The 19,683-nt window shown below is 38.6% G+C and overlaps 6 protein-coding genes across 6 annotated transcripts; 3 read left to right on the forward strand and 3 right to left on the reverse strand.

Annotated features, from left to right (window-relative positions):
- Positions 1 to 681: 681 nt before the first annotated feature.
- PKNH_1103000 (ABC transporter E family member 1, putative) lies at positions 682 to 2,655 on the forward strand (the record flags this gene model as incomplete). The annotated part of the gene is made up of 2 exons (XM_002261169.1): positions 682 to 2,515; positions 2,630 to 2,655. 2 exons carry the CDS (start codon positions 682 to 684, stop codon positions 2,653 to 2,655), a joined length of 1,860 nt encoding a protein of 619 aa, XP_002261205.1.
- Positions 2,656 to 4,575: 1,920 nt separating this feature from the next.
- On the forward strand, positions 4,576 to 5,790 carry PKNH_1103100 (26S proteasome regulatory subunit RPN11, putative; the record flags this gene model as incomplete). Its single annotated transcript, XM_002261170.1, has 3 exons — positions 4,576 to 4,719; positions 4,853 to 5,615; positions 5,762 to 5,790. 3 exons carry the CDS (start codon positions 4,576 to 4,578, stop codon positions 5,788 to 5,790), a joined length of 936 nt encoding a protein of 311 aa, XP_002261206.1.
- A 1,033-nt stretch (positions 5,791 to 6,823) lies between these two features.
- PKNH_1103200 (conserved protein, unknown function) lies at positions 6,824 to 7,571 on the forward strand (the record flags this gene model as incomplete). The annotated part of the gene is made up of 4 exons (XM_002261171.1): positions 6,824 to 6,878; positions 6,966 to 7,148; positions 7,316 to 7,342; positions 7,459 to 7,571. 4 exons carry the CDS (start codon positions 6,824 to 6,826, stop codon positions 7,569 to 7,571), a joined length of 378 nt encoding a protein of 125 aa, XP_002261207.1.
- A 227-nt stretch (positions 7,572 to 7,798) lies between these two features.
- PKNH_1103300 (conserved Plasmodium protein, unknown function) lies at positions 7,799 to 8,521 on the reverse strand (the record flags this gene model as incomplete). Its single annotated transcript, XM_002261172.1, has 1 exon — positions 7,799 to 8,521. The coding sequence occupies one exon, from the start codon at positions 8,519 to 8,521 to the stop codon at positions 7,799 to 7,801; it is 723 nt and encodes a 240-aa protein (XP_002261208.1).
- Positions 8,522 to 10,313: 1,792 nt separating this feature from the next.
- PKNH_1103400 (secreted ookinete protein, putative) lies at positions 10,314 to 13,304 on the reverse strand (the record flags this gene model as incomplete). Its single annotated transcript, XM_002261173.1, has 1 exon — positions 10,314 to 13,304. The coding sequence occupies one exon, from the start codon at positions 13,302 to 13,304 to the stop codon at positions 10,314 to 10,316; it is 2,991 nt and encodes a 996-aa protein (XP_002261209.1).
- A 1,785-nt stretch (positions 13,305 to 15,089) lies between these two features.
- PKNH_1103500 (alanine--tRNA ligase, putative) lies at positions 15,090 to 18,632 on the reverse strand (the record flags this gene model as incomplete). Its single annotated transcript, XM_002261174.1, has 1 exon — positions 15,090 to 18,632. The coding sequence occupies one exon, from the start codon at positions 18,630 to 18,632 to the stop codon at positions 15,090 to 15,092; it is 3,543 nt and encodes a 1,180-aa protein (XP_002261210.1).
- Between the last annotated feature and the right edge of the window lie 1,051 nt (positions 18,633 to 19,683).

Consider the following 19,683-nt stretch of genomic DNA (forward strand, 5'->3'; position numbering starts at 1 on the left):
CTTTTCCATTTTCCCTTTTTGGTGCCTTCCTGCGCTCCCCTCCGTTCCCATTACAGCTGACGAAATCGCGCATTATTACCCACGTTCTTGGCGCAGGCAAATTTGCACGAATTTTTGGCGAAAGGTTAATGCGCTCGATCGGTCGCTCGTTTTGTTTCCCCCCAACCGCCACATATACTCATATGCAAGTATTTACATAGCTACATGTATGCGTATACTTAATTTTACATGCATAGTTTTTTACCCCCCGTTTTACATTCGCCACGCGCATGAACACCATAAGAAAGCACCCTGGAGTGCTGAAATGTGCACAGGAACAAATAGAAAAATAAAAAGGAGGAGTTCCACCACCGACCCCAAATCGTTCAAATAAGCTCCTAACCTTCTGAGACACAGTGGGTAAGGCAATCACCAAGTTGTGTTTTTCCATCGAAGAATAATTCCTCCTGCAACGACAGACGCCCCTGAATTTTGAAGTGCCACATTTCTTTTTTTTTTTTTTTTTTTTTTTTTTAGGAGAGATAACCCAACAAGAACACGGATAGTAGTAAAAACCTTCGACTTGGTTAACCGATGGGACATTTTGTACCCCACGGTGTGTATTACTAGAACATTCCACTTGAACACCACGTAGCAGTATTTCACGAACAGCGATTAATTAGCTAAACTTGACCAAGCAAAATGAAGAAGAAGAATAAGGAGGACCTGTACAAGGAGAACAAATTGGAGGCATCGAAATTGAGGATCGCCATCGTCAGCACAGATAAGTGCAAACCAAAGAAGTGTCATCTGGAATGCAAGAAAAATTGTCCAATAGTTAAAACGGGAAAATTCTGCATAGAAGTAGAGCACGCCTCGAAGATAGCATACATAAGTGAAACCCTCTGCATTGGCTGCGGTATATGTGTGAAGAAGTGCCCTTTCGCCGCCATAACAATTATCAACCTACCAAAGGATATAAACAAAGATGTCGTCCATAGATATGGACCGAACACCTTTAAACTTCATAGATTACCTGTACCAAAGTTAGGGCAAATATTAGGTCTTGTGGGAACAAATGGAATAGGAAAATCAACAGCCCTAAAAATTTTATCCTCTAAATTGAAGCCGAATTTAGGGAAATTTAGTAATCCTCCAGAATGGAGAGACATCTTATCCTTCTTCCGTGGAAATGAGCTGCAAATATTTTTTACAAAATTATTGGAAGAGCAACTTACGCCAATTATAAAACCACAAAATGTAGATTTAATTCCAAAACAAATTAAAGGGAATATCTTAGAAATAATAAATAAGAAGGATAAATTGAATAGAAAAGATCAATATATGAGTGCACTGGAGTTAGATCACTTACTAGATCGAAACGTAGAAGATTTAAGTGGAGGAGAGTTGCAAAGATTTGCCCTACTGTTATCCATCATTGGACAAACAACAAATGTATACATGTTCGATGAACCGAGTAGTTACCTTGATATAAAACAACGTATATCGATGGCTAAAATTATTCACAGCTTAGTTAGACATGATAATTATATCATCGTTGTAGAACACGATCTTTCCATTTTGGATTACCTAAGTGATTATGTATGTTGCCTTTGGGGAAAGGCAGGGGCATACGGAGTGGTCACTTCTCCCTTTTCTGTTCGAGAAGGTATTAATGTCTTCCTCGATGGATTCGTTCCAACTGATAATCTACGAATAAGAGAAGAATCGCTAAATTTTAAGCTAGCCACAGATCAAGACGTAACAGATGAAGATAAAAAAAGGCTCCATTTTTATAATTACCCAACTATTAAAAAAACGCTAAATAGTTTCACCTTAACAATTGATAAAGGAATTTTCTCCGAATCAGAAATATTTGTTCTATTGGGACAAAATGGAAGTGGAAAAAGTACATTCATACGCCTCTTTGCTGGACTCATCAAACCAGATAATGTAGAAAGTCTCAGTTTCCTTGAATCCCTTAGCGTTTCCTACAAACCACAGCAAATACAGGCAAAGTATACAGGCACGGTTAGACAACTCCTCATGTCCAAATTAAAAGGGTTATACACAGATCCTTATTTTAATAATGAAATAATTAAGCCTCTAAAAATTGAAGGCATTCTCGATAATCAAGTATTGACCCTATCAGGAGGAGAGTTACAGAAAGTTGCCATTATCATAACGCTCGCGAAAAATACCAACATCTACCTCATCGATGAACCCTCTGCCTATTTAGATTCCGAACAAAGAATTATTGTCTCCAAAATTATTAAGCGATTCATTCTTAATACAAACAAAACTGCCTTTGTAGTGGAGCATGATTTTATTATGGCTACCTACTTGGCCGATCACGTCATAGTCTTCGATGGTCAGGCTGGAGTCAATACCATCGCCAATACACCACAAACCCTTGTAGCAGGTATGAATAAGTTTCTTAAAATTATTGATGTTACATTTAGGAGAGACCCCACCAACTATCGACCCAGGATAAACAAGTATGACAGTGTCAAGGACAAGGAGCAGAAGCTCAACGGTAAGTCCGCCTCCCGTGCGATGATAGAACAAGTGGAAAACGCTCTTCCATATGTACATATACATGTATTCATTCCTGTATATGGATACCCCCCACACACACCCCTACCCGCAGGTACCTACTTCATCATCGACGAGTAAGCACACACACACACACAAACACACAGTTGGACGACTATGCAAACCCAACTAACTTCCCAACGATTAACAAATTGGCATGTGCAAGATTCACCCTTAAATCGACGCGGAGACCCTTTAACACCCCTCCCTTCATCAGGAAAATAGGAAATTGGCAGCACTCCCAATGTGTGTGTGTGTGTGTGTGTTTATTATGGCTGGGCCTAACTGGGCAAACCCTGGACACAAGCGCTTTCGTCACTCCTCTCGTTCTTTTGTCTGTCTAAGCGTAACACATTTGTGAATGCGTATCTTTACCTGCCCATTGTTTTCTTTTAAAAAAAACAAAACCTTATATGTGCCTCCCTGTCTTCTACCCTCTTTCATGTGCCCATTTTAATTCATGGCCCGTGTCCCCGTCTCATCCCTGTGCAAGCAATTTCCATTGATATATATAACTTTTTAAAAACTTATCTTTTTTGGTTTAAACATTTTAAAATTCGCTCCTGGTCCTTTCTCACTGATGTTTTACGATAACATCCCTCCCTATACACGCGTACACACATACGTGCATATAACCACCACAACTAAACCCGGTACATATAATGCGCGCTAGAACGATTCTCGATTAATGCGTGGTGTCTTCTTCGCCCCCCCCCCATTTCTGTTGTACACACCGCTAAGGTATAATTACGCACCTTCGAGGAAAGTATCCACCTGCGTTGAAGACAACAGATGATGAACATCCAAAGAGCTGGTGCAATCACGCAAGGGGGGTGAACATGTAACAGGGATCACTTCCACCACCGGCATAACCACACTTCTGACGCTCCCAAATAATGCATTGCCAATCAGCCAAAAGAGCAACGGAGCAACGGAGCAAAGTCCTTGTGCCATCCGCACATCATTGAAAATAACTCACAAGCTTCTCTTCACATACATATTCCTACGCGCAAATATACAGCACAACATATTTTCACACACCTACTTCACGTGAATTACCTCCCGCTTATCTAGGTAGCAGGGTTACCCAGTTAGCTGTACAGTGCACTCCACCACCAATTCCCCCTTTCCTAATTTTTCACTTCAAGAAGATACAATACAGGTTATTCTGCTGCAAGTTCCGTTGCCTATTTTCTTTTCTTTCTTTTTTTTTATTTACTGCATTTTTAAACCGGGCCGATCCGATTCACCCGTATTTTCGTTACGCATATGCACAGTAGAAATTAAAAAAAAAAAAAAAAAAAAAAAAAAATGTAATGAAGAAGATTCTCGCCGCATTATACTCTGCAGCGTTTTGTGTGGTTTTTTATCCAAACAATTGACAAAAAAAAATTACCAAATTTTGGCAAAAAAATTACCAAAAAACTGCCACTTGCGCCTTTTTTGTGCGTTTTTTTTTTTTTTTTTTTTTTTTTTTTTTTTTTTTGGACCCCCCCGCCTTTTCTGCTTCTCCAGCTACGCCCTTCCCACAGCGAATCACAAAATACACGCATAAACTACCCGCCAACCAAATCGTGCCTCATTTTTTTTCATCACCAAAGCAAACACAGGGAGGGTATATATACGTATATGTATAACCCCCCTTGGGAGATGTGTTAGCAGATCACCCCTTCATGCATCAGCAAGTGAAAAGGTCGCCGCATAAGCATATGTGCACCCATAAGATTATCCCCCATTCGTACGTACTCCCATGAAAACACGCTTACACTGTGGAAGAGTTACCACCCCAGGGGATCCTCCCATCTCCGACTGAGCCACATTCTTCCGTAGCACTTAATACACACGGATAATTTTCACCTGGACCGTGTTTGTATCATCGCCAAGTGCTAAAGGATAAGCGCGTTCATGTAGCATACCCAGTTGTACCAACTACCAATCGGCGAACAAACTACACAAATCCATCATCCCAAACTTACCTCCTTACACACCATTACCAAATAAATGGCGGGAATTCCTTCCTCCCTGCGAGAACTATTTTATTCCTTCTCAGACGGAAATGGAATGAACAATGAAGCGTTGGCTGATACCAGCGAGCAGGTCTACATCTCCCCTCTCGCCCTGCTCAAGATTTTGAAACATGGACGGGTAAGTCCCACTTGGAAAATTCCTGTGGTAGAACCCTAAGTGGAGTTCCTCTGCGACACCAACTGCGCAGGGTCACTAACCTTCACCAATTTATCACACCAAATAACCTCTTCACCCTTTCTCCCTCCACCAGGCAGGGGTGCCCATGGAAGTGATGGGGTTGATGCTAGGCGAAATAGTAGACGAGTACACCATCCGAATTGTAGATGTGTTTGCCATGCCACAGTCAGGTAATAGTGTTAGTGTAGAAGCAGTGGATCCCGTGTACCAAACGAACATGTTAGAGGAATTAAAAAAAACGGGAAGACACGAAATGGTTGTTGGATGGTACCACTCGCATCCTGGCTTTGGGTGTTGGTTATCCGGAACAGATGTAAACACACAAAAAAGCTTTGAACAATTAAATCCAAGGACAATTGGAGTTGTTGTAGATCCAATACAATCTGTCAAAGGAAAAGTTGTCATCGATTGCTTTCGATTAATAAATCCACACATGCTCATGCTAGGACAAGAACCCAGACAGACTACATCAAATATTGGCTATCTCACCAAACCTACCCTAACTGCACTTGTACATGGCTTAAACAGAAACTACTACTCCATAGTTATCAATTATAGAAAAAACGAATTGGAAAAAAATATGCTCCTAAATTTACACAAAGATGTATGGGGAAACCCCTTAAAGCTAATTGATTTTAATGAACAAAAAAAAAATACAGACGAAAATCTGGATAGCATTAAAAAACTAACTGCTCTGTACAACAAAAATTTAAGAGGAGAAATGAACAAAACCAATCAGGAAATTATTCTGGAGAATATTGGAAAGATCGATGCCAAGAAGAGAATACAAAACTGCGTGGAAACCTTACTCAATGATTCTATTCTCACATGCATCGGTATGACCCCTTTGCAGAACCCACTTGCTTGTCCATAAAATTGACAACACCCACTTACATCATTCTGCATCATTCATATACTTCCACTTTATTCATTTTATCTATTTTATTCATTTTTCTTTTTTTTTTTTTCTCCCCCCCCGTAGGAACCATGGCAAACACTCTGTTCTTTTAACCCCCGGTGGTGTAAAAGAAAAATATTTTTCCTTTTTTTTTTTTTTTTTTTTTTTTTTTTCTGTAATGGTATACCTACATGGTGATGAAGGTATTCTGAACCATTCACCTATGATGCGAAAAATTGACGAGGTGGCTCGCATTTAGTGGCCATTTAAGAAGGCCCAGAATTAGCCGCCCACCTATATGCGCCCATATTATGAGGATCATCAAACGGGTGATAGCTCTCCCTGCGTACGACCACATCTAGTTAAATACAGACGCAGAATAAACTAGGCGCACTTTGCACCTATCACCAGAAACCTCCCCCTTTTTGTAAAAACTTTAATCTCGAATTCTAACTTAACATGAGGCACGCCCTTCTAATATATGTGTATTTAATTCAACACCCCCATATACACCCTGCTTGCAGCCTTTACACATTTATGCGTACCAACATTTAAAAATATCAGCACTGTGCCTTTTTCTCTCTTAATATTTGCTCACACAGGTGTTATTCCCAAAAGGGGAAAACAAGGAGGCTTTTCTGCAAAACACACTAACGAAATTGGAGCAGACCATTTGCACCTCCATCCTCTTCCTTCCTTTCTCCTTTTAAAAGCAATATATCGACGCAATTTTTACCAAGTGCTTTTCAAATGTTCATCAATATTTTTCTCCTAAAAAAAACGAAAAATTAAAATGTTCCTTTTGGAACAAAAAGAGGGATGACGACACAGACTTTTTTTTTTTTTTTTTTTTAACCTTCTTTCGTTTATTTCTACCTCCGTATGGCGCTTCATTATTCTCTCCTCACACGCACACATATTCACACATTCACTCATTCTCCCATTCTCCAATGCACGAACCAAAGGATCGAATTGGCTATTTCAGTAAACCCACCAAATGTACCATCTCGCACATCCCTCAAATCGCTCACGTTATGCCCACATACTAGCACGCCTGTGCCGACACTTGCCCTCACCCCCTTAAAAAAAAAAAAAAAAATACATAATAACAAATAGGTCTCTCCCCACACACTTGGCCACAGAAATATGTTCAGGAAAATCCTTTTCCTCATATCCTGTGTGATCCTTTCTGAACTGAGTTGTAAGCCTGACGTTCCCATCAAGTACCTTCTCTACTTCAATCCGCAATGAACACCTTCACTCCTCATTTGTTCTCTCCCTTACACAGGTGTATCTTCGAGCTACAAAGAATGTTGGTCTGTAACAAACGACGACGAAATTCTATCCTACTGTAAAAACGAGTCTGATTGTTATTTTAAAAATGTTGATGGATCCGAACACTCAACGATTATTTGTGTGTGTAAAAAATATATGGATGATTATTTTTTCGCCGGACCGGATTGTTCAATAAGTAAGTTTTTTTTTTTTTTTTTTTTTTTTTTTTAAGACATCCTTTGTATGAAAGTACGTGGCTAAAGTAACTTGCCTGCTTCAAATATTACCCTTGAAGGTGCACATTCAATGGCCAATTCTCCCATTTTTGCCGCATCTTATTTAACCTTCCTCCTTTCCCTGCAGAAATTTCTTACCACTACCAAACGATGAGTAAGAGCTACATGTTTTTTTCCCTTTTAAGATTCAGCTACATATAACCATTTCGTCTGCTCGCATTTGCAACGCATTTTTTTTTTTTTTTTTTTTCTGGCTCTCCCACTTTACAGAAAACAACGAAGTTATGAACACTAGTTGGATCGAAGATCTGTTCAACATCAACTCGTGGAAAAATGAAGAAAACAGAGTCGGCAAAATTTGCATCAACCCCCGCTGCAGGTAGGATGCCATCAATTCAGCTTAATATAATAAGCCACTTGCCATACTCGAAAAAAAAAAAAAAACAGCGCAAAAATTAAGAGGAAAAAAATGTAGTTATATTGCCCCGACAAGTCATCAAACAGTGCGCATACCGAAATGATCAACAAGGAGATAGCCATCAGACACTTCCATATGTAGACACGTATGGTTGTGGAATGTCAAACAACATGGGGGGGGGTAGCGTAATCCCTACTCTTGTGATAACTCCTCCTGAAGGATCTGCTCGTACTCATGGAGCAGCTTTCTTTTTATACTTCTAGCCACCATAATATACTCCCTCTGAGCTGGCTTCAGTAGCTCATCCAAATCTTCATTAATCATTGCGTAAATGTTTTTTTTCTTTTCGTGAATGTTTTTTAATGTCTCATTTTCGTACTCATAAAATTCGTTTATCTTTCTCTCCTCGTCGGCAATGCTTGGGATATCAACTTCGTTAACTCTGTCCATGTCCATATCGGTTACTTCTCTCTTAACTTTATCAGTTATATCTTTAAGTATGACCATTTGGTTCACGTCCGTGTCGTTCGCGTTGTACGTCAGCTCTCCGTTTTGGTCACTCATGCTTACATTAACCTTTCTCTCGTCTTCGTCATCATCATCGTCGCTTCCACCCTCCTCTTCCGTGTCTGCACTACGCACGCTTAAAAAGGATGCTTCCGCTGCCGGTTCATTTATGCCTGGATCAACCCCCTTCCCCACTGAGTACACACTTCTCAGACTTCCCCTATGATGCTCCTTATTCAACCTCCCCTCAAAATCATCAGCATCAGTTGTGCTCAATAGAGATCTGCCACGTTCACCCACACCATTTGCATTTTCATTATCCACCCACCTTTCGGCACTCCCATATGCCGTTACGGCGCAGAGAAAAATTAGCAGAATGCATGTAAAACAACGTATGCACACTTTCATTCTGTAGGAATTGGCAAAAAAAATGGGGAATGCATGCGCACTTTCTGTTACGTAAATGTGAACACGCAGGAGAAAAAACAAAAAACAAAAAACAACAAATAAGAAGAACAAATAAGTTTAACAAATAAACAAAAAATAAATAAAATTAGAGCAAGGTAACGAAAACAAAAAAGGAAACACATCAAACGACATAACAGTACATAAAATGAGGATTTCAAAAAAAAAAAAAAAAACTGCCACCCCACTTGCCAGACACATGTCTCTTATTTCAAAAGTTAACTAGACATAATTAGGAAACAGAATAAACAAGGGAATATAAACCTCTTCTTTCAAAATACATAAACCATGAAGCACCTTTTTGGAAATTTCCTATAGACAAATTGATTTGTGCTGCTGAAAAATGGGTAAGGACTGTATTTCCTTATTTTCCCTCTTAAGTACGTCTATTTACACACACGCTTGTGTAAATGTCAGAAAAAATCTTCCTTCATACAAGTCTGCTAAATTATAATATACAAGCTACAAAAACGTTTTGCCTTTCTTCCACCTCCTGGCTAGCTAAAAAATATATATAAAAATAATAATAAAAACAGCTAAATATCTTATGAACATTCATAATTTTTTTTTTTTTTTTTTTTAGCTAGCCAAATATACGACATAACTATATGCCTTCCACGACAAAACAACTTGCAGTTGCACACACCGAGTCTGCTTATATCTCCAGGAAGGGTAAAAACAAGTGGAAGATAGAAGCTAATGAAAAATAACAAATTAAATAAACATAACTTTACAGATATCATACATTTAAAAAACTACATCGAAAAAGTCAAAAATGTCTTTTAATTCAAACAATGCGTTGAAAAAAAGACTCCTCAATTGTCGCACCACTCCAGGGTGCTAAAAAAAAAAAAAAAAAAAATGCTACTGAAAAAATAAATCCCCTAAATGAACAATACGATGTTTTCCAAAATTAGCATATTGTACCTACTACAGTGGTAATTTCTTCCTTTTGAATTTTAGACCATCTTATAATGCCAAAGGTTATACCAACGTTGCCCCCTTCAAACGGATGTTCTTTAAAATGTTTGAGATTTTTGTCCGTACTAGAGCATTTACTACCTGTTCCGTTTTCCCGTCCTTTCCACACATCCCCATCTCAATTGCAAAGCCGAATAACGCAATGCCAAAATAAATTCTAACGACCTCTCACCTCTTCGCTCATACTCCGGCCCTTATATTCTATGCGCCACCAAAAAGATGGACGCAAGTAACACACAAACATATCTCGCAGAGCTTTCGCGACAAATAGGAATCAGTCACAAAAAGACCAAAGTTATGGTTTAGCAAATAAGCTATAATTGAAAAAAATGTAAAACAAATCATTCAACAATGAATGAATCAATCAATAAATCAATTACGTAATGAACCGCTTAAGCAACGCGTAACAGAAACAACAAAAGAAAGAATAAAGATAGAAAAAATACACACACACATACAGACATACGTACATGCATACATGTGGACCATATAATCCATAGTTAGAAACAAATTAGCAAATGATGCCAAATTGAAATAACAGAAATCGCAACCTGTCAGGCAAGTAAAAGCATTTAAAAGGATTACAGCTACGCATGCATCAGGCATAGCGTGAGTAATTTTCATAAATTGGAAAAAATACAAAAATCTTGCTCATGCTTATTTTTAGAAAATGTGTACATCTCTTACAGCGTTAAATATATAGAAGTGTGCAGCTGGTGTAGTAGGCACAGTTGTAAAATAAGCTAAGTTTCAGCTACTCATTTTTCTCTTCACTCAACTTTTCAAAATTATCGAATTCTTGAATTATATTCTTGTCAGAAGGCACGGGACTTTTCAGCTCGTCCCTTACTTTTTTTTCCATCTTTCTCAACTTTTTGTATCCTTTATTAATTTCCTTTATTTCGCTTTTTATTTTCTTCCTGTTTGAGGTATTCTGAATTGATTCACCTGATATGCTTAAGAAGGACGTTTTACTTTTCGAACCTTCATTCCCCGAGGGGTCCTTATAACTCTCTTTTGGAGCTCCCTTCTCGTTAGACACCACGGTACTACCTTTCGCGACAGTATTGGGTGAATTATTTGCTTGGTTACCATTTCCAGATGTGCTTGTATTGGAGCTTCCGCCGGTATTTTTCACTTCCTTTTCTTTTCCCTTGACTACCTTCTGCGCCTTACCGATGGCTTTCTTCACTTTCTGTGCTCCCGCTTGGACAATTTCCTGTGCCTTATCGATGCCCTTATCTACCACTTCTTGTGCCTTATCGATTCCCTTCTGTGCCACTCCCTGCACCTTATCGATGCCCTCTTTGGCCACCTTTTTCATCTTTTTCACCGTATTTTTCCCCTTTTGGATTCCTTCTTTTGCTACCTGTTTCACCTTTTTTTTTCCCTTATCGATACTCTTTTTTGTTTCTTTCTTGACTTTATCAATCTTATCCTTGGCTGCTTGCACAGTATTATCGACAATTTTTTTCCCTTGTTTTTTGATACGTTCTCCTCCCCTTTTCGCCGAATCCTTAAGTTTGCGAATGCTATTCTTTCCGATATCTTTCAGGTTTTTCACTCCTTTTTTCGCTCCCCTTTTAAGTTTATCCATCTTCTCCTTTGAGGCCAATTTCACCTTCTTAATAGATTTCTTTACCCCGTCCTTTGCCTTTTTATATTTCTCAGAAGTCCTTCTAGATACGTCCTTAATTTTTCCCGCCATGTTGTTAGCCTTCTCGGATAGCTTGTCCATGTTGAAGTTCTCATCTATGAGATTGGACATTTTATTTGCACCTTCCTCTACTAAATGATCCGACCCGTTTTTTAATAAATTACTCAACAGGCTCTTCACGCCTGATGATGAAAAGTAAGAATCCTCATCGTCGTCATCATCGTCATCATCATCGTCTTCCTCCTCATCTGCCATCTCCTCTTCCTCCTTCGCGTCGTCCTCTTCGTCATCATCGTCATCATCGTCATCGTCATCATCGTCATCATCGTCATTGTCGTCATCGTCATCCTTATCCTTTTTACCCTTATCCTCGTCATCCATTTCGAATTCGTTCATCCCTGTCGACATATCAGCAAAGGACTCAGTACCTGCGAAAACGTTTGGGCTTCCTTGCAAATTAAAAGTATTCTCCTCAGTAGGGTTGTCCCGTCCGCTAACTGCCATACCCATGTGACCGTTATCTCCCATAAATGCACTGCGCATTTTCGTAGAGTCATTGTCTACTATCGGCATGCGTGAAAAACCATTGAAAAAGGAATTTGCATATGTTGCGTCTTCCTCACTGGAATTACTCGCACTCGCATCGCTGAACCCATCATTACTCATCCCATGGTTCAACATCTGAAAATGCCCCCCTTGCACATTTTGAGAAAGCGTCGAATGATCTGCAAACACTTCACTTAGCAAAATTGCTTTAAAAAATATTTCACATTTATCCTTATTATCGCCAGTAAGCAAAGAGTTCTCCTTTGAGTTTCCCCCTGGGGCATATTTAAACTGGTGATTCCTAATATCTACTTCTCTCGTGTTGGGTGATTCTTGCACTAGGGTTTTCTCCTCCTTCCTGCTTGTTAATATAGAATTCAACCTCTCACTTCCTTTCAGCACATCATAGCAATCAAATGTTCGCTCAACAGAGTTTATGAAAATTTCGTCCAGGTCTTTTCCTGAACCTCTGTTGGTATTAGCATCCTCTACATTAGAATTTACATCGTGTAGTAAATTTATTACCTTCTTTTTCATAATAAAAGAGTTCCTTAAATTTGTCAATATTTCGTAAAGTGCAATTTTTTCAGCATTATCCTGAGGCGCACTACCTGTCGAACTAGCACCCAGTGTTTCCACTCCATCGCACCCTTTTAGAAGATTCCTTTCCATCAATAATTTATTCTTTATTGACGAGGGGACGGCTAACCTACTACTTATACTCTCCAAGTACCTAACAATATCATCTATAGTTTCGGCATATTCCGAATTAAAACATGAATTAAGATTATCATTCCTCAGTTCCACAGTTGACAGTGTTGAATCATTTGACCCCGCTGAATGGTCCATCTGCTTGTACTCATGATCTAGAATTACTTCGGTATCATTAACTTTATCCTCCTTTGGCAAAAAAGACATATAGTCTAGAGATTTATCTAAACCTTTGAATAACTCACTCTTATTATTTTCGCTTAATTTATCCAAATTTAAATTAAATGTATACCTCATGTAGCAGTAGGTAGTGAATTCTTCATCCGTCTTCTTCTGGTAAACCTTGCGAAGCATATGGACATCATTTTCTGTAGATTCCTCTGTTGAAATAACTTTCATGTCGCTTGCATCATGTGCGCAATATTCTTCCTCATCCCCATCATGTTTTTCCCCCTCCGAAGCGGCATCATTGCCATTATCATCAGTTTCGTCCTCTTCATCGTCGCCTGCATCATCACTCACATTTTGCAAACTTGCGGCTTTTCCACTTTTTGATGCATTCATGCCTTTAACTCTGTCCATTTCCTGCACGACTAAGGCCCGCTCGAGGACATTTTCCTTTATTTTTTCGAAAATTTTAATTTTAATTTTTTTCCCATTTTGAACAATATTCTTCTCCTTCTTCAAGTGCTCATTAGATAGCAACAAATCTTTGTCGACCAACTCTATTTTCAAATTGATCTTTTTATCCTGAACCATCCCACAGGAGGGAGCCGGGAGGCAAAAAAACACAAAGCAAAAAATAGCGGCTAATGTGTGAAACTTCCCCATATTTATTTATGCTATATAATAATCAAAGTTATACGGTATGATTTGAAAAAACCAAAACTAAATTGCGTGTTTATATGTAGAACAAACTGCAATCGTTAAGGACGGGACACACACACACACGTCCGATTAATCAAACTCATCGTAAAACCGTGTCTTACTCAAACTTGTTGGTATACACAACCTTTAATCAAATAATGCATTTTTTTCACCTATTAAATAAAATCGATCTCATTGTTTTTGTTCATTTTTATTTTTAAAATAAATATATTTAAATGTATCATTATGTCATTTTTAAATTGAAATTTAAAAAAAAAAAATGTGTTGACGAAAAAAAGAAAATTCGAAAAAGAAAAAACCTATACAACATGTTGTTTCTTTTTTTTTTTTTTTTCCCCCCCCCCCCCGAAGTAGCTACAAAAAGTAAAAGCTATGGCAAATGAAGCCAAAATGTGAAAAAAAAAATGTAGCTATTTCACTGTCCTACCTGACCTGTTCATACGAAATTGTCTTTATTAACTCCTTTTCTAAAAGATTTTTTGAAATTCAGCTAGCTATTTCGAATTATTCTAGGCTAACAAGAAAAAAAGAAAAAAAAAATAAAATAAAGAATACCAGAATGGTATATAATAAAATATTTGCATAAGCCATCTTGGCGGCTTTTTTTTTTTTTTTTCTCTTAATTTGGGAGGAATGCTCCATTTTGTGTGTAACATAAATGGCGCTACATTAGATAATTTTTCCCTACTTGAAATTCAAAGGAAAAGCGTAAAATTACAAACACTGGAACGTCCGGTATGGACTACCCTTTTGTATATCTATGAAGGGGTTAGCCATTTTGTTGTAAAAAATTTGTCTCAAAAATTACCATGGTTGTAATTTCAAAGAGTGGAAAATTGCAATTAGAATTAGTAAAGCTGAAAATAAAGTTCGATCTCCCCCACGCCCTGTTCGCTTAGCCAGCGAGAATACAACCTGATTAGCTGCTTAGCCTTTACGCGTCGCTAAGACGCTATAGCTAATAATGAACAAATCTTTAATTTTTTTCACCACCTCTATGAGTAGCTCAAGTACAAAAGCTCATACATATAGTGCCAAGTGAACCATTTATCTCGGCACCTCTCGAAGAAATTTCCTTCCCAATGTAAAAGACAAATCGCCATTAGCATAGACCAACCACTAGAATAAAAAAACGACAATTTAAAATTTTCTCCCATTAGGTCCTTTTTGGATTCCTAATATAGTTGTTGCCTTCGAGGAAATGCTTAATAACGCGCATCAGGAGAGGCCTCCTCATTAGGCGAGATAACAAAAACCCGCGCGCTCGGTTCAACGTTACGGATGAGGGGGGAATTTATTCATCACAACACATCCAGACGTGGGCAGTCAACTCCCCCCCCCGGTTTTGAAAAATTTCCGAAAAATTCGCATGATAATGCTTAATTCTTAAACACTCAAGTGTTACTATTAACCACTAAACGTTGGTGCAGAAAAAAAGAAATAAGAAACCCGTACTGAACTGGATTAGAATGTGCCATGCATCAGCTACCTCTATTGGGCTTATTCCAATATAGGGGGGTAGGGAAAAAAAAAAAAAAAAAAAAAAAAAAAAAAATGACGCAATGGCGCATTAAGACAAGCGCCGATTAGAAGAATACCCCAAGGGAAAGGTCCCCCTTAACCCCTCGTGTACACATATCACCAAAAGGGGAAAGCTTCCCAAAATCGTAATAAAATAATAATATGTGTACTGTTCAGGTTAGTCTGACAGAACTACACTACGTATTTCTAATGGTATTTCTTAAGCGCCTCCAATGCCAACTCCTTTATAATGACTCCCTTACCCTTTGCTGCCGACCCGAAAGCCTTGTTTTTACCTCCGCCCGAATGACCTTCCACGGACTGCATTATCTCCTTCATGAATGTATCTGCCTGTATAGTGATCCCCTTCAAAGAATCCTTCATCTCGAAAACGCAGTAGGTGTTCTTCTCATCATCAATGATGAAGAAATAGCTGCACAATTTGTTATGTTTGCAATATGATTGGGCGATTTTCTCTAACACCTTTTGGTTTCCACATAAAGCATCAAATAACTTGACATCTACAAGAACACCACTTTTGTCTTCCAAGGCGTAATCCTTTCCAATAGCGGTAGCCTTATTAAATAACTCCTTCTGCATGTTCTTTGTTTTCTCTATGATATTCTTTTCAATTTTTTCCAACTTGTTCAATATTTCATTTTTCCTAATATATGGCAGAAACTTATCTTCCTTCAGAATACGCTTATACGTTTGTACCTCCGCTAGCTTACCTTCATTGGGGTCTTCAAAGATGTGTTTGTACTTGGCATAGAGGTTGTCAAATTTGGCTTCTACCTCTTCCGCCTTCCTATTCGTGACAGCGTTGATTCTGTAAATTCCCTTCCCAATGCTCTCCTCCGATGTTATGATAAACTTCTTTATAAACTTCGTGTTGGCGATGTGGGTACCTCCACATAATTCAATGGAACACATGTAGGAGTAGTTCACGTCCAGATGGTTGAGAATTTTATCCACGTCGTTGTCTATGAAAACTACATTGACAACGTCTGCATAATCTTCTTCAAAGATGGCTCTGATCCCTTTAATTTTTTTGCTCTCCTTAAGATCCATGGTTCGAACGGAGACGGATAATTCCTGCTTAATCAAATCGTTCACTTGGCTTTCGATTTTGCTAACCAAATCATCACTTATATTTTGGAAGAAGGAGAAATCGAATCTCAGCTTCTCATCATCCACTAAGGATCCCTTCTGGTCACAATTAAAAATGGAGTTCATCCCAGTTTCTTCCTTCTCATTCTTCTTTTGGACCAAATCACCATTCTTCATCTGCCCTTCCCCATTCACGACATACTCCGTTAAAACTTTCTTTATGACAAAATTAAGTAAATGCGTTGCGGTGTGGTTGCATGCGACTAGTTTTCTTCTGTCAAAATTTACGTAAGTATGTACAGAGTCGTTCTTTTCTATTTTCCCCTCTTTGAGGATACCAATGTGGAGCACATAATCATTCATTTTTTGCACATTAAGTACTTGGAATTTCATCTGACCATTTTCAATGACCCCCGTATCGTATATCTGTCCTCCATTTTCGTAGTAAAAATTGGTTTCCTTCAAAATGAGGGCATATTTTTTATCATCATTTGGCGTTTTAATACTGTCTATGAAATTCTCCCCATCGTAGATGACCACAATATTTGTATCAACCTTTTTCATGTCATTTCTCCTATCATCGTTATTCCACTCATACTTGTGATGATCCTCCGTGGCTTCCACACCATGCTTCTCCTTCAACTCGTGTGCCTTCTCCACTGGTAAATCAAAAAATTTATTAATTTTAAAATTGTTCGTATCTGACACTAGCTGGTGTTTCTTAAACAATTCATTAAATTCGAACATATTTAATTTAAAATTTTTTTCTTCGCACATTATTTGTATGAGATCGATAGGGAATCCATAAGAAGTGTACAAGTCGAAAGCATCTTTGCCATTGAAGATCTTATCCCCCCCTGCATTGTTGCTCTTCTTGATGATTTTATTAAACTGATCCACTCCCTTTTCTAACGTTTTGTTGAAAACCATTTCTTCCTGCTTAATGATACTCTTAATATAGTTCACTCTATTTTCATCTTGCAAATCTGTAAAGCACTTTTTCAAAATTTGGCAAACGGAATCTACCAATTTGTAAAACCACAGCACGTTGCTCTCTACTTGGAATATCTGCTTACCTACTCTAATGGCTCTTCTGATAATTCTTCTTATAACATAATTTCGTCCTTCATTTCCAGGAAGGCAACCATCACTGATAGCTATTGTTACACATCGGATGTGATCACTAACAACTCGGTACGCATAGTCAATTCGCCCAACGTCTTCTTCATTCACCTTACCTCCATACTCTGGCAAATGATTAAAGATTTCCTTTATCTGCTTAAAAATTGGCATAAACAAATCGGTATCATAATTACTTTCAACGTTTTGCAAAATGGACGTTATCCTTTCTAAACCCATCCCTGTATCGATACATGGGAAAGGCAATTTGTTCATATTTTTCTTCTCATCCTTGTTATATTGCATAAACACAATATTCCATATTTCCAAAACGCTTGGATCGTCCATATTCACCAAAGAGCTAGCATCCCTCCCACCAATTCGATCATAATGAATTTCTGAGCAAGGACCACATGGACCTGTCTCTGCCATTTCCCAAAAATTCTCCTTCATACCAAATGGTAAAATACGACTCTCATCCAAATATTTTAACCATATTCTTTTCGCTTCAAAATCTTCAGGGCATCCAGGCAATTTTTCATCTCCTCCAAAATAGGTTACATATAATCTGTTCGGATCTATTTTATATACATTAGTTAGAAGATCCCATGCATAATCAATACTTTCCTCTTTGAAATAATCACCGAAACTCCAATTTCCTAACATTTCGAAAAAGGTATGATGGTACACATCCTTTCCTACGTCATCCAAATCGTTGTGCTTTCCTCCCGCCCTTATGCACTTTTGTGTATCCACTGCTCTTTTCAACTTTCCTAAATCGCTATTTTTATCCACTTGGCCTAGAAATATTTTCTTAAACTGATTCATCCCTGCGTTCGTAAAGAGCAATGTGTTGTCGTTGTACGGAATGACTGATGCGCTTTCCATCACCGTATGTTTTTTCTCCTTAAAATAGTTGATGAATCGACCTCGAACTTCCTCTGCAGACAACGTTGGGCGCGTATGCATCGTGTGCATTTTACCCGTGGTGACTAACCCATCATGTCTACCCACTTCTCCCTTCAAATCGGACTCCCCCTCGTGCCGCTTCTCCACCTGGTCCCCACTCCATTCACTCATTTTTATTCCTCCTCCTAATCTGCCTTCTTCCCCTTTATCAGACCCGTTCGGATATTCCCACCGATACTTGCCACTTGCACCAAGAGGAGCAATATATGTCAAGCTGCTACTCAACAAGCTCCCTCTTCTTATTACACTAAATAACTTTGAGATGTATCTTCTGCTAAATGATCTGCTCAAGCGCATACACCGACTGTTTTTCTCTTCTTTGCTCCAAAAAAGGAAAGACGCCCGTCGGGGGGTCCTGTCCACAGGTGTGAATATCACGGAGGGGGCACAACCCACGTGGCTGCTTCTGGTCGTACAGATTCTTGAAGAACCGTTTTCACCCCTCGATGGAAGAAACGCCTTCAAGGAACCTCTACGAAGGGTGTTGTGTCCCTTAGGCTTGATGCTCAAAAGCAGGAATAGAAGCTTCACGGGGAAGAGCGCTCGTCTCATATATATAAACAGTCGGTTTGGCGATATGCATTGTTGGGCCTCCAATGAAGCCAAATCCAATCCGCACGCCTCTACAAAATATTATTGCCCTTCCACCTGCTCATGCACATGTGCGTTTATGAAACTAACTAGAGGCAAATCTTAACTTTACGCTCATACGGTGTAGCAGAAATGTATGTAGAAAAGGGAAAAAAGTATCTTCCGGATGGGTTACACTTCCCCCTCTCTGCTGTACAATTATCACATGGATATGTACCCCACTTAATGGCAACTTGGAATGAAAATATCTAAATGGGGAGGGAAAGCCAAACCACGAACCTGTAACTTCGAATGGTGTATCGTAATTGGGCACCATCACCTCCTCTTATCTCATATAAATTTCCAGCACAGTGAATTCCTTAGGGTGAGAATTACCTTCTATTGCGCCAAGGATTGTGCTACCGTAAAGGATATATATATATATATATTTTTTTTTTTTTTTTTTCCTTCTCTGACACTTTGGAAATATTCCTACTTTCGCAGAAATCTGTGTATAACATCATCACGCAGAAATAAAGAAAATTCTGCCATCCATACGGAAAAGAAGAAATTGTACATGCCACGTGTAAACAATTTTTTTTTTTTTTTTTGTGTAGCTTAACTGGCACCCTGAAGAGAACTCCTTCCAATTTTTTAAAGAGCCTTCAGAAGAATTCTTAAAAAGGCCTACTATTTTATGCATATCACATTATGCAAGCTTACAGCACAGTTCTTCTCATGCGAAGGGATTTCTTGCATTCTTCGTAGAGGATATAATGAACACCGCCATAGGCAGATATATTCTCCTGTTTTGCGTTTTGCCTTTCTTGGTGGAAGGTCAAGGAAAAAAAAAGCGGCCACGTCGCAGTATTTTTTTTTTTTTTTTTTTTCCGCTGGGGCGAAAACCGGTACCCGATTTTCTTGCATCGCGCAGGCCAACCTTACTTGCGTAGTAAAAAAAAAAAAAAAAAAAAAAAAAAAGAAAAAAATACAAAGGAAAAGAAAACATATATATTATATACTTGCTTATATT

This window comes from Plasmodium knowlesi (assembly GCF_000006355.2).
Source record: "Plasmodium knowlesi strain H genome assembly, chromosome: 11".
Taxonomy (NCBI): Eukaryota; Apicomplexa; class Aconoidasida; order Haemosporida; family Plasmodiidae; genus Plasmodium; species Plasmodium knowlesi.